Genomic DNA, 23,258 nt, shown 5'->3' on the forward strand with positions numbered 1-23,258 from the left:
TCGCTTGAGTGCCCGACCTCCCACTGCAAGCTTTGCACAGCCAGGTAGTTCACCCACTACCCTACTCTCTAGCTCTGAGTCCTAGATTATTGACTCGGGAGCCTCGAACCACACGACCGATAACCCTACTCAGCTTACCTCCTTTCGCTCATTTCCTTCAAATTCACAGTCCATTACTCTTGCTGATGGGACCACTACACCCATCACAGGTGTTGGTATTATTTCCTCTGTCCTACTCTTCCACTGTCTTTTGTTTTATGTGCCCCTAAGTCACCTTTTAATCTACTTTCTGTTAGTCAGATTACTCAATCACTAAATTGCTCCATCTCATTTCACCCTTCTTATTGTTTGTTTCAAGATCTCTCGAATGGGAAGACGATTCGGTCGGGTCGTGAGGTGAATGAACTCTACCGTCTTGACTGTCGACTACCGCCTGCTGCCATACATAGTTCTGTCGATGCCTTTCAGTGGCATTGTCGCCTTAGCCACCCTACTCTTCAACGGCTCCAGCAGACGTCTCTTGTTCCTGCTACACTTTCATCTTTTCAGTGCGAGTCCTGTGAACTCGGGAAGCACCATCGTGTGTCTTTTCCTTCCTGAGTCGTTAGTCGAGTCTCTAGTCCTTTCCATTTAGTCCATTCAGATGTATGGGGACCCTCTAGGATCGCATCAAGTACTGGTTTCAAGTATTTTATTGTCTTTATTGATGATTATTCACGTATGACATGGGTTTACTTACTTCAAGATCGCTCTGCGGTCTTCTCTGCATTTCGCACTTTTCATGCTGAAATTAAGACTCAATATAATTGCAATCTCAAGTGCTTAAGAACTGATAATGCTCGTGAGTATTTTTCAAGGTCACATGGATTTCAGGATTATTTGACGACTCATGGCATCCTTCATTAGTCTTCTGTGCTTCCACCTCTCAACAAAATAGTGTAGCAGAGAGAAAACTGTGTTACTTGAGGTGGCACGCACCTTGATGTTCCAAATGAGAGTTTCGAAATCATATTGGAGCAAGGGCATTTTGACTTCCTGTTTTTTAGCTAATCGCCTATCTTCTTCTGTGCTTCGTGGTCAGTCCCCTTTGCGATCTCACATCCTCAGCAGGATCCCTTTCCCCTTACTCCTCGAGTGTTTGGGTGAGTGTGTTTGGTTTACCATTTAGGGCCAGGACGGGATAAACTGGATCCTCGTTCTGAACGTTGTGTTTTCTTGGGCTACTCTCATACGCAAAAGGGGTTTGTTACAGCCCTCGTCTCCGTCGTTGGTTCATTTCGGGGGATGTTACGTTCTTTGAGTCTGAGCCATTTTTCGGCCTCGTTCTCTACTCTATCACCCAAACCATGGAACCAGAGGTTTCCATTCCACTTCCCGTCCTACCTGAAGCGGTTCTGGTTCCCTCCTCGTCCATTCCAGGTTCTACACCTGTCTCTCCCATGGACTCTCATCCTGCTTCGTCTTCAGAACAACAGCCACCACCTTTTCCTCCCAAGCAGTATCCAAGGTTTTAAATCTCGGTTTCGGTTTCGGTCATCAGCGAAATCGAAACGTTTCGGTTTCGGTACGAAATTTCGGACGAAATCTTGTAAAATCAGATAAACGAATGAAATCATATGCAAATGATGGAATTTTAAGATGAAACTTTTAGAAATGCTAGAATAAGCACAAATACACACATAGAAATCATCATTTAAGCATGAAAGTCATCTATGGTAGTTCAACAACGTCAAAATTTAGAAACATGCGCTATCGCATATGTTGGAAACAATGAAGTGTATTCTAAAGTCAAAGGAAAGAAGTACAATGAAATAAAGTGTAATGTAAAGAAAGTACAATCACCAACTATCTCTCTAAGGGGCCCCCTCTATGTCAATACCACATTGAATTACGAGGCGGTTCAAATTCATCATCCCTCCTCTCATGATGGGCACGGTGCATCTGCTGACGAATTTGATCTTCAATAAACAAGTAGTATTCCTGCCAGGACATGTTAACCACATGTATTTGTTGGTATTGCTGGACATAATAATCAAAGACATACTGCTCAACTTGCATCAACAGTCCCAAACGTGGGTACATGACATTAGGGCCAGGTATTGTCAATGCTGCTCCGTAAGAAGATGATGCCTCGCCATGTGCATGTGCGTATAGGTCATATATGGCATCCCATAGCCATATGACTCACTCTGTGACTGCGTCTGTGTATTATAGCCATATGGGTACCCATAGCCGTAAGGAGTAGTCGAACCTTGTCGACTCTCAGAAGATGCATCAATCAATCCATAACCATATGGACCAGAATCGGTAGAGTTGGCAATTCCCACACTCCGCGAAATCCCACTTTCCATGCTCATACCGTCGAATGTGTCTGTCAAACTATCAACTCCATAACGTGAATGGGCATCTAGGGAGTCATTTTCTTCATCGGTGGGTTGATACCTCCGTCGTCGTTGGAATACTTGCCCATGCCTTGGCTGTGGTCGTGCACCATGATCTTGGTCTTGTGTAGCATGGTCAAACTCCTGTTCCACTGTGAATGGGCTAAGTGAGTAAGGCTCCGAAGCTATTGCACTGATAGTTTTGTTTTAAGAACACTTTACCTTACCCTTCTATTGAGCCATGTCTAGGTGGGGAATTTTTCACCCTTTTCCTGTGTGGAAATAATAATGATTCTTGATCCTGTTCGTTAAAGATTACGATTTTCTTTTCCAGGACTATTATAACCTCTTTCTTTAGATTCATAAGCAGTAGTGGACAAAAAAAAAAAAAGGGGGGGGCATAAAATCTACGATTGGATTGAAAAAAGCATAAGCTTCGGGCAATTTGGCGAAGAAAAAGCTACTCGAATGAAGGGCAGAATTAAGACAGATACAGATCAAACTAAAGATATTAAGCATAAGAAATATCTATAAGTCTCACCTTCCACACTTCCCACACTACCCCCTCTACCACCAGAAGTTCCAGCACCTCCCATGTTGCCCCCACCACCACTAGCATTGCCACCCCCTCTATCATCATCTGATGGCAAAGTTGTCGACCAATCATCATCACTATTCCGTATTGGAATGGCAACGGGTTGAGAGAGGCCCTGTGTCTCTGGCAATGTATCCGAATCTATTCCCATCTCTGCGATGATTAGAGGATTCGGGCTACCTCTCGGGGCATCAATCAGCGGCTCTCCAACCTCCCTCACCCACTCATATAGAGGGTCATTCTCATCATTTTCACAAAATATGTCCGTCAGATCAATAGGGTCGGTGTAGTCCCCCCGATTATTGCTTGTAGAGACGTGCTTCATCCTCAAACGTGTGTTATAGTGGATGTATACAAGCTTGTGTAGGTTTTGATGTCCAAGCCTGTTACGTCTCTTTGAGTGAATGAGGTTGAATGTGCTCCAATTTCTCTCACAACCTGAAGAAGATGTTGTCTGAGACAACACTTTTACGGCTATCTTTCTTAGGTTAGGAGCATCTGACCCATATAACACCCACCACTCAGCTGCAAAATAATAATAATATTTTAATTAGTTACTGTCGATTGACAACTAATATTTATAGCAAGCCTTTACCTGGCAATGTCGTAGCTCACCCGGCCATAGCAGCTGCACGTCCAAAGGAGCCAGTTGCATCCCTAAACCACTTGAGCTATAATTGAATTAACACCAATAGTTAGTAGTAGAAAATTCTAATGCATATCCATCTATTTACGTTGAAATAATGAAATGCTCACCTCTACAAGAACAACGGATTGTGCAGTCGCATCCGGTTCCAACTTGGCTACCACAGTCTCTAAGTCTTCAATGAGATCCATTCGAGTGCCAAGGTTTTGCGAGTACTGGTACTTTGGGTTGAGATAATATGCTAAATAAAATAATAATTTGTTAGTATATTGTAAATAATGACGTAAGAGATAATAAATATAAATTGATGACCGTACCAGTCGAATGGAGTGGGTGAAGGAGCATTTTCGTCCATCTATCATCAATGATTTTATGGTAGCCCTGATTGGATCGAGGAGCATCCACTATTATTGCCTCTTTCATCAATTGGATGGCGTGATATAAAGAACCCATGGTAGGCTTTTTGTCCCCATCTACCATCCTCAATACCTTTACAATTGGCTCCAATTTACCAACTATAGTCCTGCAATGATCCCAAAAGGATGGTCTACCGACGATCTCCTCGGCCTTCTTCCCAGCCACACTCCTGCTCTCCTTACACTCATTCCACTCTTTGAAAGAGAATAATTGCTTTAGACCAACCTTCTTATCCAACATACTCTGGAGAGCGACGTAATTAGTTGCAAACCTAGTAAGCCCAGGGCATACCAAGTCTCCTCCACACAAGCTTCTCATGAGGGCCAGTATATACCCATGATTGTATAAGAAGTTAGTCACTGATCTGGCCTCATCAACTAGCTTCTTCACCGTCGCTTTCTTTCCGATGTCCTTCAGCATAAGGTCGATGCAATGTGCTGCACACGGAGTCCAGAACATACTGTACTTCTCCATAATCTTTTGTCCTGCCTTCTTATAGTTGCTCCCATTGTCAGTGACAATTTGAACAACATTCTTCTTTCCAACCTCTTTAATCACTTCGACCATATGCTTATATATGAATTTTGCATCTTTTACAACGTCGGATGCCTCAATACTCTTCAAGAAGACAGTCTTACCATCACAATATACCAGAAAGTTGATGATAGACTGTCTTGTAGGACCAGTCCAACCATCACACATGATTGTCACTCCATACTCGGCCCACTGCTTCTTCAGCCCATTGATATACTCCTCCAGTTCAGCCACTTCCATGGGCAAGTATTTGTTCATAACCTCATATGAAGTGGGGGCCTTCACTCCTGACCCGTGTTGGCCAGCTGTATCAATAAAGTGCTGCAAGTATGGGCTATTTGCAGCATTTGCTGGGATGGCGTTGTGGAAGGCAAATTTTGCATATGCTCGTCCAACCTTCTCCCTCGCATTTCCCCACATGCCCCTGATACCCCTTTGTTTTCCCTTTGTGCATATCGTTGGGTCCATGCTTGCTGGATCCCTTAGGCTGCCCCCACGTGTCAAACCCATCTGCATTGGCTTTCCTCCTAAGTTACCCTCACCTGCGGCTCCCCTCGAACTACCCCCACCCGCCTCGTGTATGGATCGGCCAAAATTTGGCCTCGTTGCATTAAGATTGTTCATCTGCCGCCTCTTGTTCTCGATAGTCACAGACTCTGCCATAGCTCGTCTATACTCCATCCTCTGTCTGCTTGTCTCGACATCAAATGGATATGCAATATCATCATTAGCATCCATCCATTCTGCTCCATCATAGTTTCCCGCCACAGCATCAATAAACTCATTTCTCCTCCTCGCTTTATCCTGCTTATTTTGTTTGCTCTCCTTAATGAATTTGAGATGAGTGTCCTAACCTCCTTAGGGCAAGATGGGCATATTGATACATCTCCATAACCACCTACCAGGTGGTGTTTCAATCGTGTAACACCCCCACTTCCTATTTTCTTTCCGCAATAATTGAATATAGTCTTCTGCCTGCTGCCATTAGATCGCCCATGTAGCCAACCAATATCTCGAGCATCATCCCCATCCCCATCCTCTTCAAGACGATGTCGTGGCATGGTGACAGTAAAGACATTGAAAGATCAAAGGGATAAATAGGTTGTGAAAATAGTAGCAAATTTTAGCAATATTATTCCTTTCAAAATTTTCTGGGAAAGTTAAGAAATGAAAAACTATTCCAAACTTTAACAGTTTTCCATTGTTTGATTACACAAGAATATAAGTGACTTGAACCAAAGAAGTCATGTTTTATGTACAGGGACCTTTAATTAAATAAATGACATTCCTAAAATCTACCATTCTCCAATAAATTGTGGAAATAAACAAATTTTCCAAGGAAATATCTTTCCTCGAGAAATGTTGCCGCCCCTTGTTTCTTTTTAGTACAACCCCTTGTAGTCTAAAAGAGTAGTAACTAATATACTAGAGGGGGCTGTCCCGGGGAAAAAGATGGTGGATATAGTACAGGGCGGGTTCAAGAATGTTCTGTGTAAGTTAAAAAATCTGAGAAATGATATATCCACCCCCTTTTCTCCCTAATAAAACCCCTTGTAGTATAAAAGTGGAGTCATTTGTAAATAGGTTGTCCCCTAAAAGTACTGTATGACCTATGAAAATTAAACAAAAATGTTCATTTGTAGAAACACAATGTAAATAGGTTGTGCCCCAAAAATCATCTTCATAGGATGATCCTGACCTTCCAATATATTTAGGGACCTCAAAATATGAAAACATGTAAATATTGGAGGGTCAGGATCATCCTCTGGAGATGATTTTTGGGGCACAACCTATTTATGTTGTGTCCCTTACAAATGAATGGTTTGGATCATCTTGTGAAGTGGGCTGTTGAGTACTTTTAGAAAAATAATGGGGCACGTACAACCTATTTAGTATTTACATTGTGGCCCCAAACCACAGATGAATGGTTCGGATAATCTGATGAAGTGGAACGTCCAATACTTCTAAAAAAATTATGGCCGTTGATATATTGGCAGTTTGGCACCCATAGGTTGTGCCCCAAAAATCATCTTCATAGGATGATCCTGACCTTTCGATATATTTAGGGACCTCAAAAATATGAGAACATGTAAATATTGGAGGGTCAGGATCATCCTATGGGGATGATTTTTGGGGCACAACCTATTTATGTTGTGTCCCTTACAAATGAATGGTTTGGATCATCTTATGAAGTGGGCTGTTGAGTACTTTTAGAAAAATAATGGGGCACGTACAACCTATTTAGTATTTACATTGTGGCCCCAAACCACAGATGAATGGTTCGAATAATCTGATGAAGTGGGACATACAATACTTCTAAAAAAATTATGGGCGTTGATATATTGGCAGTTTGGCACCCATAGGTTGTGCCCCAAAAATCATCTTCATAGGATGATCCTGACCTTCCGATATATTTAGGGACCTCAAAATATGAAAACATGTAAATATTGGAGGGTCAGGATCATCCTATGGAGATGATTTTTGGGGCACAACCTACTTATGTTGTGTCCCTTACAAATGAATGGTTTGGATCATCTTATGAAGTGGGCTCTTGAGTACTTTTAGAAAAATAAGGGGGCACAACCTCTTTACAATGTGGCCCTAAACCACAAATGAATGGTTCGGATCATCTAATGAAGTGGGTTGTTCAATACTTTTAAAAAAATTAAAAATTATGGGCATTGATATATTGGCAGTTTGGCACCCACTATAGGATAATTCACACCCCTTGACCGTGAATTGACGTCAAAAGGTGTTAAAAGTTTGCCAAATGCCCTCCTTTTTTTCCCGTCAATTCATGCTAAAAGGGTGCGAATTATACCAGAGGGGGGGGGGGGGGGGCATTACTTTTATCCCAAAAATAATAGCTTTATATGAGTCTTTTATTAAGGGTTTTTGCTAACCCAAAAAGCAGAGCCCTAGCAAGTAGAAACATAACCCATTTACTTTCTTACCATTTACCTCTGCAAATGAAACTCCGGGAAGATGAAGAAGCAAAGCCCTAAAAACCGTGGCTTCAGCTCAAGCTCCGTGGCTTCGACTGAATCTTGCAACCCTCCAGGAAGATGAAGAAGCAAAGCCCTAGAAACATAACCTACTTAAAGCTGTAGGAGCTTGAGGCTGAAGCTTGCTTTGGGTTTGTTGGGAAGATGAAGAAGCTATACTTTAGCTTTGTTGGGAAGATGATGAAAGGCAGATGGAGGTGATGTAATTTTATAGGCAATAAATCACAAATTCACATGCAAGGTCAGGTTAGATTCCCTCAGTCTTCCCCTTTTTTTCACTTTTTTTTTGCCCTCTTTGCTTTTTTGTCATAATTTCTGCTGAAATGTGACATTTCTTCAGAGATTTTGAAATTTTATGAGGCTTTTTCTATATGGCCCGTGATCTCACTAAATTTCGTTGAAATTTTGACGAAATTTCAAATTAAAAAGGGTTTCTTTTTACTGTTCCGGTGTGGAAACGAAATTCTAGCCGAAATTTCCAAAATTTTAGTAATTTCACCAAAATTTCGGAAATTTCGGTAATTTCACCAAAACGTTTCGGCGAAATTTTGCACTTTTCCGACTATGTTCTTTTCGTTTCGTTTTCGAGCGAAACCGAAATATTTCGGCAGAAACGAAACGTTCCGGCCGAAATTTAAAACCATGGTAGTATCAGAGACATCGGCGACCTGATGGTCCACCACCCACGCCTATCGAGCCATCGCCTTCTCAGCCAAAGTTTCCAGTTCTTACCACTCAAGTATCCTCTATCCCTAGTTCTTCTGATGCTCCCATTGCGTCGCACACTCGTTCTCATTCCACTGCACATCCCATATGAAAGGACCAAGTTTTGGGTTTAGAAATTAATCCTAAGTGATTTAGAGAGTGATGAGGTGAGATTAGTGTTTATTAATTATTGAAAGATATGGGGGTATTTTGGTAACTATACCAGGGGATACAAGTGTAATTAGTAAAAAGGGTAAGGGGGTATTTTCGTAACTTCACAAGGGGACACAAGAGTAATTAATAAAAGGCTAAGTGTAATGTTCAAGGACACTTTGGGTATTAAATGTTAGCATGGCTTGGGAAGAGAGAAGAGTGACACTTGGAAATCCAAGTGTCATATCTCTCTCATGCACTCTCATGCAAGCATACAAATCAAGATTAATTCATTTTAATGTTGAAAAATTGAAGAAAAATTCGTGCAAAATAATGGAGAGATGCATATAATGTGATTTGTGGTCTGGAAGAGTTTGCAAGCAAAGTTTGATTTCAATAAAGTGGAAATAGAGAAGAAATTTCATCAAATTGTAAGTTTATTCTCATCTGCCGAGATTATTTTTATTCCTGTGAATTACACACTCAGTTTTAGGAATTGTGATTAACTACAAAGTTGTAGAACTTTTTCTTCTAGTATGATTGCATATAAATTGTTCTTGATTTGGTTTTGAATGGAGAAAGTTATAGCAGTTTTACTAAACTGCAGTTTAGAAAGACATGAAATGGTGATTTTCATCTTTTTGGGTTACTTCCAGAAAGATTTAGCCGGAGTGATTAACATAAAAGTTTCTGGAAAACTTATTTAGAAGATGTTTTATGTTTATAACTTATTCTAGTTTTGAGTGTACAAATAGATATATGGATTTTAAGATTTCAATTTTAATTGAAACCCTATTTCAAATATCAGGTAGGAAAAGTTACTTTTCCGGCAAGAATTGGCCGGAGGTGTTAACATGAAAGTTTTTGGAAATATTGTAAAAAAAATCTTTTATGTTTTATGATAAGACCAATTCTAAATGCTTCAAGAGTTATACTTATTATAAGAGTTCATTTTTGAAGGAAAAAGACAGATTTTGTGCAGTTTGATGTTTTAACTTTTACGGCCATTTGCTGTGTAATTTGGCCGTAGTTATATACTAAACAGCTGTTCTTTGGTCTATATTCTACAAGTTCTAAGTTTACAAGTTTTAAAAATTCATCCATTTGATTGGAGTTTTTGGGGTGCAAAATACGGGTAATATGAACTTTTGTTTAAAAGTATGTTTTGGGTTTGAATCGTAGTTCTACCACCACATATGACTTGTGCTGGATGTTTAAGACCAGAGAAAGGTATTGATTTAGAAAATCCTAATGCTGTAGGATTTGAAGAAGGAAAAGAGAAAGCGAAAGCGAAAGGGCAAGGATAAAGTGATTTCCTGTAAGTGATGTGGTACGTGTCAGTATGCATTACTTGTTATGCAAACCAACAAAGCAAAAGGCCTGTGATGTGAATAAGAAGAATTAATATTATATATATATATATATATATATATGTCCTTGTTTGAATGCTTTTGGTTTGTTTGACTGGTTTGTCTGACTATTATATGTCCTTGTTTGAATGCTTTTGGTTTGTTTGACTGGTTTGTCTGACTATTCTTCTTACTTCATAAGTTAGAAGCTGATGCAATGTGTTTAGATCCGTTCTGGTATAGTTATTTGACATACATCAAATTTGAAACTCTGCATCTGCACATTATAAAATGGTCCCTCCAGTGGTGTATCTGGACATGGTCCCTCCAGTGGTGTATCTGGACATATGGTCCCGCCAGTGGTGTATCTGGACATTATAGTATGGTCCCACCAGTGGTGTATCTGGACATCATATTCATTTTTAATCTGAATCAGCATTTGAGTTTGAATTTGAAATTACACTTGAAGTTGTACTTGAGAATGAGTCTACTTTGATCTATACTGGAAAATGCTATATATTATCCTGCTCAGTAGCAGTTAGTGATATACTGCTAGATTACTATATTACTTACTAGCCCTGGGCTAATGTGCGTGATGTTGCACACTTCAGACTCCGAGATATTTCCTGTCTTCGACCCGTCTGTTCCGAGGCCAGAGTACCGAGGTTGAGTTCAAGAGAACGTGGCTATACAAGAGTGAGTAGGGCAATGTACTTTGGTTTTGTTGTTATGTATATGTAAAGAGACCCTGTGTGGCTTGTATAAATGAGAGACCCTGTGAGGCTTGTATAAATGAAAGAAAGTTTCTTTCATTTCGTTGTCTTCTAGTTATTTGTGGATATTATGTTTATATTTGGAGGCCTTGCACATTTGCCGGGTTCGCCTAGTGAGTGTGTGGCGCCTATCTCGTGCCCCGAGAGTTCCCGGGTCGGGGGCGTGACACCATATCTCATTATGTTTCACATGATCGTCTAACTTTTCAAAGGCTTTGTCTCTTCTTTAGCTGTTGTTGTGTTACCACAGCCTGTGGCCGAGGCTCTTGCTCACCCAGGATGGCGTGCTGCGATAGACTTAGAAATGGGTGCTCTTCATGCGAACCAGACTTGGGATCTAGTTACTCTTCCTTCTGGTGCTCAGCCGGTTGGTTGTCGACGGGTCTTCTCGATCAAGTATTTACCAGATGGTACTGTTGAGCACCTGAAAGCGCGACTTGTAACCAAAGGGTATACTCAAACTTATGGAGTTGACTATACAGAGACCTTCTCACCAGTTGCCGAGATGCCATCAGTTCGTGTGCTCCTCTCTTTGGCAGTTAATTAGGGTTAGATATTGCATCAGTTAGATGTCAAGAATGCTTTCCTTCATGGCGACCTCACTGAGGAGGTTTATATGCAACCTCCAGGGTACGTTTCTCAGGGGGAGATGTCATCCTCTGTTTGTCGCCTGAGGAAATCTCTCTATGGTCTGAAGCAGTCTCCTCGAGCATGGTTTGGGAGGTTCAGTGAGGCGATCATGTGCTTCGGCATGAAACAGTGTGTTGTAGATCATTCCGTATTCAGTCACCAGTCCTCATCTGGTTGTATCTTGTTGACTGTATATGTTGATGACATCATCATCACAGGCAATGATTCAGAAGGTCTACAGAAATTGAACACCTTCTTACCGAGAGAATTCTCCAGCAAGGATTTGGGACGCCTCAGATACTTCCTTGGGGTAGAGGTAGCATATTCCTCTAGAGGTCTATCTTTATCACAAAGAAAGTACGTTCTAGATTTATTGGAAGAGTCAAGAAACCTTGGTGTGAAGCCTGCATCTGTTCCTATGGATCCTAATGTAACTTGCTCCAGAAGGAGAGTTGTTGAAAGATCCTGCCAGATACAGGGAAGCTTATATATCTTAAGGTTACTCGCCCAGACATATCGTATGCAGTAGTAGTCAACCAGTATATGAGTTCACCACGCATATCACACTGGGCGGCAGTAGTTCAAATTCTTAAGTACTAGAAAGGCGCACTAGGAAGGGGTCTATTATTCAAGAGATACGGTCATATGAAAATTGAAGGGTTTTCTGATGCTGATTGGGCTGGATCTCCAGCAGATAGAAGATCCACTACTGGGTTTTGTACCTTCATAGGGGATAATCTAGTGTAGTGGAGAAGTAAGAAGCAGGATGTCATCGCTAAATCGAGTGTTGAAGCCGAATATAGAGTGATGACACATACGAGAACAGAGCTTATTTGGCCACGATTCCTTTTATCTGAGATTGGTATCATCTCATCTTCACCTTCACAGTTGTATTGTGGTAACAAGGCCGCAATACATATTGCAACTAATCCAGTTTTTCATGAGCCCACAAAACATATTGAGGTTGATTGTCATTTCACTCGTCAGAGGATCCAGAAGGGCAAGATATGTACTGTGTTCACTCATTCTGCAGATCACTTAGTCAATATGTTCACAAAGTCATTGGGAAGGGCTAGATTGAGTGATATTTGTAGCAAGCTAGGAATGTATGATATATACATTCCAGCTTGAGGAGGAGTGCTAGAATGAGTAATTACACTAAGGGCATAATAGTCCTTGTACATTTCTTCACCTTTATATAAATACATAAGTGAGGGGGAGCTCTCCCAACTCACTCTCTCTTTTCTCTCATTGTCTTCTTCTCCTCTCTCAACACCCTTTATTTTGTTGTCTCACATCTGGCATTGTAAGCTCGATCCCCCATCTTTTCATAGTTCAAAGCTCCACTTTCCATCTCCACGTAGTTTAAAGTTGCCAATTCATGTCCCTGCATTTGTTTCTACATCTGACTGTGAAGCTTGTGAGTTGGGGAATCATCACAAAGTTCCTTTTTATTCTAGAGATGATAAAAGGAAGTTAATTTCTTTTTCCATTTCTCCCTCTAATTTGTGGGGATCGGCCACATAATTTTATTTTTTTTGAATGGTTAAATACTTTTTTATTTTTTTGTATGATTATTATCGAATGAGTTAGTTATATCTAATCAAAGGGAGATCTGAACTTTTGTCTATTTTTCAAGTATTTTAAAAAAAAATTCAAACAAATTTGGTAAAACTGTATGTGTATTACATTCACACAATGTTAAGGTGTATGTCCAAAGAATTTCAATATTATCTAGCTCAGTCTAGACTTTTGCATCAAATATCTTGTGCTCGTTCTTCACAACAAAATGAGTTGTTGAACGTTAATATTGTCATCTCCTCAAAATTCTCATATAAGAGGGCGAGGTTTCTGAGCTCTAGCTCAACCTGAGCTAGACTACTATAAATACACTATCTCCATGTTGTTTGACTCGTCCAATCCATTCATTCTATAGGAGCTCACATAGATAGGTTCTTCCTAACATACCATCTCCAAACCATTCGATCTATAGAAGCATATCTTCTACCCATCCATTTTAAACCTCCATAAATCATAACCCTAACCATAACCTATAATCCTAACCATAACCAGAAATCATAATCCTAATCATAACCTATACAATGAATGGGTTGGATGAGAAACAACTATGGGAGATGGGGTTTCTGAGCTCTAGCTCAGGCTGAGCTCAAGCTCAGAAACCTTTCCCTAGATTACTTAACATGTGTGTATTTAAGATTTTTTAGGAAGATGCAGTGTTAACTGCATATTACTTCACTAATTGTATGTCTATCCTTTATCTTGAATGAGAAGTCTCCTCACTACCTCCTCTTCTTTATTTCTTGTTCCTCCTAAAATGCTTGGTTGGGGTTTGTTTTGTTCATTCTCTGAGTCCTGTCATTGGTAAGTTAGATTCTTGTATCAATAAATGTGCCTTTGGGGGGTATTCTCATACTCATAAAGGGTATTGTTGCTATCATTCCAAAAAAAAAAAGGTATTGTTGTTGTAATCCAATTTCAAGGAAAAAGTTTGCTTGTGTAGTTGTTACTTGTTTTCAATATAATCTCTATATTTTATATTCAGATATTCTATAAGTATCACATCCCCTTCATACTAAATGTAGGAAAATCCAAAAGAAATAGCGTTTTTGTCTACTCCTCCCCCATTTCTTACAGTGATTCCCTTCTCTAATATTAATGTTTCTATTCCATTTCTTCAGGCTGTGTATTGCATTAGCAACCACTAGAGGTATATATGAGATGGAGAGTAAGGAAAACGAATCTATCCATCATTCAATCATTATCTATGTTAGTGGATCCAAGTTAGACCATCCTACCTCAAATCTCACTATATTTGTTCGTAAATGTAAAATGTAATGTACTCATCATCCAATTGCCAGCATTTTTTTCTTTCGATGATTTGTCTTCCAATTCTTAAGTTTTGTACTGTCTTTTTCCTTTGTTTCTATACCTAAAACATCTCATGGAACACTATCCGACTTACCTTCCTGAAATGCGTGATAAAATGGTTGCAATTAGACAATCACACGTGTAACTATCCAACTGACCAGTAGGAAAAAGTGCAGTTGGTATTAGCTAGGTTTATAATGTTAAATATCTTTTTGGTGGAACTGTTGAGAGACTGGTGGCTCAATTGGTTGCTAAGGATTATGCACAGCCTTTGGTATTGCATGTTCCGAAACGTTTGCTCCCGTGCAAAGCTTAATTTTCTCAAAATGATTATTTCTATTGTTGCGAATTAAGATTGGTCATTATGGGCGTTGGGCGCTAAGAATATATTTATGATGACCCACAAGAAAAATATCATAAATAGCATTCTCCAAGGTTTCAAGTACATGGGAAGTCAAATAAAGTTTGTAAATTGAAAAAGGCTGTCTATTGTTGGTTTAAAACAGTCTCCTCGTGCTTGGTCTGATAAATTTAGTGAAATAATTAACAATTATGGTTTCTTCATGTGGATCATTATGTTTTTTTCAAGAGAAGATACTTTCATACTAGCTGTTTTTAATGATGGCATTGTCACTACAGGCAATTATGAGAGGGGTATTTATGCTTTGATGATGTATTTGCAAGAACTTGTGCAACCAAGGATTTGGAACCGTTGAGATACTTTCTTGAAATTGAAGTAGTGATGTCAAAGGTTGGTATCAGCCATTCTATAAGTATGTTACAGACTTATTTTCAGAAATAGGTGTGTTTTGATACTCCCATCGATCCTAATATCGAATTGTCAAAGGCTCGGGGAGATATATTTGACAATCAGTAGATATCGCCCCCTCGTTAGAAGGCTTATTTAATTGATTATTATGAGTTCTGGTATTGCATTTAGCGTAAGAATAGTGAGCCAATTTATGCACGCTCCTCTTATTGAGCATTGGGCTATAGTTTGTTGTATAGTGAGAGATCTAAAGAATGCACCAAGAAAAGAATTGTCTTTAAGAAGAATAACCAGCAGAGACCAGAGAGTTTTTTTGAGATTGATTAGCCAAGATCACCTTCTGACCAACATTTGACTAGTGGACATTGTACCTTTGTTAGAGGAAATCAAATTACTTGGAAGAGAAAGAAATAAAATATAGTTGTACGCTCTAGTGCAAAAGTGGTGTATAGTTTGATGGCTCCTATTACTTATTAATTACGTTACAGACTTACAGTGTCGTTTTTTTAATGATCACTTGAATGTAAGCCCTTCAATCTAATCATACCTGGGATTTGGTTCTACTTCCTTCTAGAGCTCAAGCTGTTAGTTGTCGATGGGTATTTACCATCAAACTTGCCAGATGGAACCAATGAGCGAATTAAAGCGCGCCTTGTCGCTAAGGACTACACCCAGACATATGGCCTTCACTACACAGAGACCTTGTCACCAGTGGCCAAAATTCCATCTGTCAGAGTTTTTATCTCCCTCGCTGTCAATTGAGAATGGCCCATGTATCAGCTGGATGTCAAAAATGCCTTTCTTCATGGGCAGTTGATTGAGGAGGTGTATATGGAGCAACCTCCTGGGTATGTTGCTCAGGGGGAGATGTCTTCCTCAGTTTGCAGACTCCATAAGTCCTTGTATGGACTAAAACAATTTCCAATAGCATGGTTTTGCCTTTAGTGATGCGATCATGAGATTTGGTATGCGACAGTGTGCAGTGGATCACTCGGTGTTTAGTTGTTGTTCTGATGCAGGGCATATTCTACTCATTGTTTATGTAGACGATATCATTATTGCAGGGAGTGATACAGCTCCCATACAGAGGTTGAAAGTGTTCCTACAAAAAGAGTTTGCTACAAAAGATCTTGGACACCTTCGATACTTTCTGGGGATTGAGGTTGCATACTCTGGTACTAGTTTATCTCTCACAGAGGAAATATGTTCTAGATTTATTGGAGGAGACTGGTTTCACATGGATGAAACTAGCGACTGTACCTATGGACCTTAATACTAAACTTATGGCAGAAAAAGGAATTTGATGGATGATCTCGGTCGGTATCGCCGACTAGTAGGGAAGCTTATCTACCTCACTGTTACTCGCCCAAACATTTCGTATGCAGTTGGTGTGGTTAGTCAGTTATGAGTGCACCACGCACTTCTCACTGGGCAGCAGTAGTTCAGATCCTTCGTTATCTAAAGGGGGCACCAGGGAAAAGCCTTATGTTCAAGAAACATGGACATAGTCGAGTGGAAGGATTGTGTGATGCTGATTGGGCAGGATCTCCAACAGATAGGAGATCCACCACAGGCTATTGTACCTTTGTTGGAGGCAACCTTCTTTCGTAAAGTAAAAAGCAGGATATAGTTTCTAAGTCTAGTGCAGAGGCAAAGTATCAAGCAATGTCTCACGCGAGTAGGGAACTTCTCTGGCTACGATCTCTCCTATCTGGGATTGGGTTTCCATCATCGTCTCCAGCATAGCTTTACTGTGATAATAAAATTGTCATCTACATTGCTTCTAATCCCGTGTATCATGAGAGGACCAAGCATATCGAGGTAGACTGTCATTTTATTCGCAAAGGATACAGAGAGGCGAAATTCAGGTTGCTTTCACTCGATCCGTAGATCAGCTAACGGATGTATTTACCAAGTCCTTAAGCAAAGCTAAACTCAATCACATTTGTACCAAGCTAGGAATGTATAATATCTACATTCCAGCTTGAGGGGAAATGTTAGATCTATGTAATAAGCCTGAGGGCAATATAGACATTGTACTTGTCTTTATAATATAAATATCATAGTGACGGGGAGCAAGTCTCCAACTCTTCTCATTCTCTCATTTCCACTCTAACACATCCTATCTAGGTTACGGTTAGTAAACTTAGTTATTAATTTCATTGCATTCCAGAACGAATTCCCAGAATGGAATGTTCATAAATGGAAAATATAATGAAATTCCAAAGTGTTGGGTCGGAATTCTGAAAATTCCAGGCTGAATTTGAATATTTCAAAATTTTCAGTCGAAACACGGCATTCAGATAACAAGCGCACCAAAACATTAGAATATTTCAGATTCGTATAGGCATAAGATTTGTGGCATGGTTGAAAGAGATTTGTACCAAATCTAGCAACAATCCCAAAGTTATTCAACGATGGTCGCCTCCTAGACAAGGAATTTTAAAATTGAACTTCGATGTTTCCAATTTGGGGAATCCGGGACCTTCAGGCATAGGAGGGCTGTTGAGGGATGAAGATGGAGTAGTAGTACTATGGGCATTTAGAAGCGCTGTCGGAGTAGCTGACTCAAATGAGGCAGAAGTTCGGGACATTCACCATGGAATCAAAATGCTCCAAAATGTTGATCTAAATAAGGTGGTGGTGGAAGGAGAATCTCTAAATGTCATTAGATGGCTAAAAGACTCATCTTGTGTTCCTTGGAGATTCGGCGCCCTGTTTGAAGAGATTCAGGAGAGATTAGGGATTGCGTCCATCTCTTCTAACCATGTAAGGGGTCAGCAAATAACGAAGCAGATAGATTGGATAAAGACGGTGTATCTAGGGAGAGTATTGAGTTCTTCCACTTTCTCCCTCCCTAGCTCTTGATGTTCCCCTTATTGCTTGTTCTGGTCTATTTGCTTCTTTGTCTGTTTTACTTTTTGAGATCATCTTGATCCCTTTTGAGTTAATGAAATTATCTTTGCCATTCACAAAAAAAAAAAAGCACACCATAATTTTAGAAAATTTTCAGATTTTGTATTCTATATATCTTTCTATTTCTACCCCTTTTTACTTATCATTTTAGATCTGTTTGAAGGACGTTTAATGTGTTTTAAATTTTAATACCCCACCCCTCTCGAAAAAAACCAATGTGAGGTTTAAAAGAAATCGAAAACCCCTCGTTTTCAAACATTTGATAATCTGAGAATCCCAATTTGGCCTAAAACCCAATCCAGAGCTTGATGATGAAGATTTATTGCCATTTTTTGGCTCAACCTCTTTTTGAATCAGATTTCTATTGCATTCTACACCAAGGGGCGACCTCTTTGCTCCATCAAAGAGGTTATTCGAAAAGGATACCATATTTTAGGAAATTTTTATCTTATTTTTAAGGTTTATCCTCCATTTTAAATCTTGCCCAAAATGAGTTTGGACCTTCCAAAAGGGCATCTTCCATCAGTTCGGCTCCCGTTAGATTGGTTGTTATGGAACCAACATGTTAGATCAACCCAACAAAAATATTTGCATTTTTTGCGATAAAATTATATTGGACGGAGGTATTACCCAATTGAAAGAACGTCTAGTGGGTGTTGGGTGTGATGTAGTGGAATGTATAAAGGTTAATCGGGATGTCAGATGGAAAATGGAAATCTTTTGAGAGAGTACAATTGTACAAAAGAGACACGAATAGAAAGAATATGATAATGTATGAGTTAGGGAAGATGAGGATGAAGATGTTGCTATTACTAGCTGCCCCCCCCCAAAATCTAGATCAGGGTGTGGTGGAAGTGCAAGGAAAAGTTCTAGAAGAGACTGGGACTGGAAAGAGAAAAAAGGGATCAGGGTCGAGACAATTTTTCGCCCAAAGAACAACCCTCGGAGCTCAGCCAAGCATGAAAGTACTTTGGCTATAAAGAAAACAGTTGATCAGGCTAACACTGTTATTAGCATGTTTTGCTATGAAAGCAATGTTTCTTTCAATGCTGCCAACTCTCCATATCGGTAGCAAATGTTTATACGGTCAATTTCGATGGCACCCTCTTTCCATGATTTGAGGGGGACGATATTAAAGATAACGGAGCATGAGATACATTAGTATTTGGCTAATGTCAAATATTCATGGAAATTCATTGGTTGTACTATTATGGCTGATGGTTGCAGGGACACCAAGTAAATCCGTTATTAACTTCTTGGTTTACTGCCCCAAAGGATATCTTGCCTCTGACTGATCATGCTGTTGTGTGTCCCACCAAGTCTCTTCCTTTGTGCTCAGTTTTGAAAGTTTCTAAATTTCTGTTTAATTTAAGATTTCTTAGCAAACATACTAAGTAACTCCGTTGTTCTATAACACTTTAGCTATCTTCTTGTGTGTTTTAGGATCAAAAGACTAGAGCAAGATTCATGGATGGGTTGAGTCGTGCCGTCTCTACTAGGATCGTAGATCATAAATCCTACACAACATACTACTGCCTTACCTCAGCTATTTTTATTTTTATTTTAATGGTAAAATTTCATTAAAGAAGGGAAGACCGAGATGATCCAGCCAAAAGCAGTACAGAAAAGGAGATCAATACAAGAGGAACAACAGAGAAAAGAACAATCAAGGGGGCAAAAAATCAAACATCTTTAGACCCTAACTTTCAACCCCATCACGCGCTAGCTTATCGGCTCGCTATTAGCGGATCTCCTAACATGGTTGAATACGATGGAAGTTCCTTCTATCCAATCCTGGATCAGATAGTTATCAATCTCTTCGAAGTTTACAGATAGTTATCAGTCTCTTGCTTCAGTTTTTTTCAACTTTACAATGTGATTTTTATCAATTAGGTAAACTTCATAGGGTTACCTTTTTCTCCTGGACATGAGGAAAGGCAACAAGTTCCTTTTTTTGAAGTTCATTCCGACATTTGGGGACCAGCATGATTACCTACTGGGTCTAACCATAGATATTTTGTTATAATTATTGATGATTTTTCGCATATGATTTGGTTATACTTGACGAAGGAAAGATCTGAAATTTTGTCTATCCTTGAATTATTTCATAACAAAATGCATAACCAGTTTTCAACCAACTTGCGTAGGTTACGTTTAGAAAGAGCTAAGTAGTACATGTCACAACTTTCAACGGAATCAGATATTGATCAGGATGTTTCTGACTGAGAGATGAATATGGGATGTTCTACTAATGGTGAGGCTTCTAGTTATTGTGTTTTAATGTTGAAGAGGGAATTAGACTGCTACTTCATCAATCCTCCGGATACTGCATATGTTCATGAATACCTGGTTCTTGAACTCCTTGCAGCTATGCCCAATTTTAGTAAATTTAATGACAATTTTGTTTTTTCTTTTTTCTTTTTTTGCACAGAGTGCCCTCATAGTTTCACCGTGTTCGGCAATTCCCTCACTTTCACTCATGATGCCCTTTCATGTTTCCACCACCATATAATCCAGAAAATAGGCATTAGAAATTAAGACCCCTTCAGATAACAAGAGACAATCCCTGGCCTTTGCCTTTCTCATTTAATGTGTCATTGAAATACATACTCCAGTCAGTCCCCTCTTCTCCAACCTCCATGTGCATGATCTCTTCATCGAAAGGTCATACTGCACTCGTGATTGGGTGGTAGTGAAAGATGTGTGAAAAGACCAACTTTGAGTTGCTCTATTTGTGGATTTATGAATGAAATAAATAATATCAAACTCTAATAGCAGCATTTTCCATCCATTTCAAAAAAATAGCAGGATTTTCCATCTAACCAAACTTACCAACACGTCTGGCTTTCCAAACGTAACACCTCAAGGGATCCATTAGAGTGACAAGCTTGATAGGATCATCGAAGAAGTAATGTCTTAGTTTTGGGTGGCCCATAGTAAATATTAAGCAAGTCTTCTACATTAAAATATAGTTCTTTCATAATCAACAAAAGACTAAAGCAGTGGATCTTTCCTACACTGTACTTATGTCCTTTATAGGATTAGGACTTTACTCATCATCCAGCGCTTTCCCTTGGGCCGAAAGGCTCATCTAGGAATCCACTACACCAGACCTTTGAGGTCGCATGAAGTGGGGTGTTATTGGTGGATGGATCAAGGAGAGTATTTGTCTCTACTCACGTGCAGTAGCAGGAGTTGATAGATTCAATCCTGGTATGCGATGGGGTCGGAGCACCTCTAGGAGGGGCCTTTTTCTTTCTTCCCATCTTCGCTAGTCTGAGCGAGGACAGCCCCAGTGGCAATCTGGCTGATTGACACCTAGCAGAGAAACGATCTTCCTTTGATAGGACAAGTTAGTACAAGCAGATTAATTAGAGAATGCTTGATTACATCAAAAACCCTCTGAAAATCTTCATTTTATATAAATTGAATACCACCTTTCAAAGTTTCTACAGAAACTCACACTGATTAGGATCGCTTGCTCAAAAATCATCTCTACTATGTTTCAAACCCACTGACGAGCAGGAAGTGATCAAATTCCAATAAAACTCTACTGTAGATCATTGACCAGGAAGTGGAAGCTGGAAAAAATGAGAAGGGCACTCTAGTTGTGCGATGGAATAGTATTATCCAACATCAACGAAGAAGATGGTGCTTTGCTGTTCAAAATGACTGGTCAATGCTAGGATTTTGGAGAGATCAAGCATACAAAAGAAATCCATCCTGTAAGACATTCAGAAATGATGAAAAAGGGCCTTTAGGTATTATTGTTTGGGTATGGATTCTATTTTGGAGGGGAAAGGGGAAGCATCCAACGCAGAAATGTTTCATCCCTTAGAGAGAGAGAGAGAGAAACTGTGCCTCTTATTTGGTTCTCAATCCCCTTCAATAATAATAGAACAATTGAGTTTGTATCCCCATTTCTTCCCCATCCCTCCATTGAGAGAGAGAGAGAGAGAGAGAGAGAGAGGGGGGGGGGGGGGGGGGGGGGAGTGAGAGCGAGAGAGAAACTGTGCTTCTTATTTGGTTCTCAATCCCCTTCAATAATAATAGAACAATTGAGTTTGTATCCCCATTTCTTCCCCATCCCTACATTAAGAGAGAGAGAGAGAGATTATGTCCTATTTTTCCTCAATCCCTAGAAAAACGTATAGGGGCACATTCTACAAAAGAGAGACAGAGAGAGAGGTGAAACCGATCAAGCAAAGCTTGCCATAAGAAAAAGGGTATTTCTGTGACCACTCTTCACAGATGCAAAGGTTGCCATAAGAAAATTTCTGTCACCACACTTTACTGGTATTTTCGTATTTGTTAACACCTGAAATTGAGGTAGTAAAGGGTATGTTTGGCTGCCAGGAATTTGTTTTCATGATAAATCGGGCATCTTCAAGTCTGAAGACCCTGAAAATCAGGAAACCAAATTCCGGAAACGGCTGTCTCCATGATGAGAACTTGATAAAAATCGGTAACAAAAAACTCTGCTCAAAATCTCAAAACCGGATCAACATTTTACCGATTTTTTTTTTTTGAGAGTTGACAAAGTTCATTAATATTTAGAAAGCATTCGGGACCACAAGTCCCATCCTGCAGTACACGATATTAACATGTTTTTGCATGGGCATACCCAAGACCAATTCAAAGATAACCAAAAGGTGAAATACAAAAGTTCTTTCAACTGTTCTATAGCATTCTCCTATCCAAGTCCCCTGATGATCTTTCACAAAAATCAGCTACATCTTGCACAAGAATTAGATCTCCTAACAAGAGCCTCTAAAACCAGAGGAGGATAACTTCATCGGACAAAGCAAACCTATGATCTAAATTGTAAAACTTCTAATTCAGAAGTAGACCTCCAATTGTCAAGCATAAGGAATAACATCCAATCCCAAGACCATCCTTATCTCATGTCCTTTATAATATCCTCAAAAAGTTTCTAAGGCATATCTGATTATTAAGACACCCCGGAGGGACAAGCTAGGTTGAGGACTTCTTTAATTCCAGAATAAGTCCCACCAACTCAAATACGAATACCTCCTCATCCAGATTCAAAGTGGAGAGTTCCTCCTCCGTAGGGATGTATTCTTCTTATGCTTTCTTCCTAGAAATCATCTCTTCTAACGTATGAATTCCTTTCTTCTGGTCCTCCTCCAAGCGAAGACGCCTAAAAGCCTGTTCCTCCTCCAACTTTTTAATGAAAAAGGGGTGTTTATGCAGAGGGGAGTGGGATTCCTTAATGGACCACTTGCTAGTCAACCTAAAGATTGCTTCCGGCATATTGCTAGCTTCTTCTTTTAGAATCTTCCACTGCTGTTTAGAGAAGTCCTTAGCAATTTCCTTTAGTGTTGGAGAATGACTGGATGCATATTCCTCTCGGTAAGCCAGCCTTTTCAGAACTCTTAAGGAAGTTTCCATTTCAAACAAGTCTATCGGCGACTTATTCCTCTCGGTAAGCCAGCCTTTTCAGAACTCTTAAGGAAGTTTCCATTTCAAACAAGT

At 39.7% G+C, this 23,258-nt stretch overlaps 2 protein-coding genes across 2 annotated transcripts in view; both read right to left on the reverse strand.

The window, feature by feature from the left end:
• The window catches only part of LOC143852743 (S-adenosyl-L-methionine-dependent methyltransferases superfamily protein), a 58,119-nt gene that overhangs the window by 17,011 nt on the left and 17,850 nt on the right, over positions 1–23,258 (reverse strand). The window lies entirely within an intron of this gene.
• On the reverse strand, positions 3,004–5,141 carry LOC143853475 (uncharacterized). The gene is made up of 4 exons (XM_077363261.1): positions 3,940–5,141; positions 3,733–3,863; positions 3,572–3,647; positions 3,004–3,501 (listed from the first exon to the last, which is right to left on the reverse strand). The coding sequence occupies exons 1-3, from the start codon at positions 5,087–5,089 to the stop codon at positions 3,588–3,590; spliced, it is 1,341 nt and encodes a 446-aa protein (XP_077219376.1). The 5' UTR covers positions 5,090–5,141; the 3' UTR covers positions 3,004–3,501; positions 3,572–3,587.

This window comes from Tasmannia lanceolata, unplaced genomic scaffold (genome assembly GCF_043159265.1).
Source record: "Tasmannia lanceolata isolate RefF3 unplaced genomic scaffold, GAP_Taslan_0.1 ptg000019l, whole genome shotgun sequence".
NCBI lineage: Eukaryota > Viridiplantae > Streptophyta > Magnoliopsida > Canellales > Winteraceae > Tasmannia > Tasmannia lanceolata.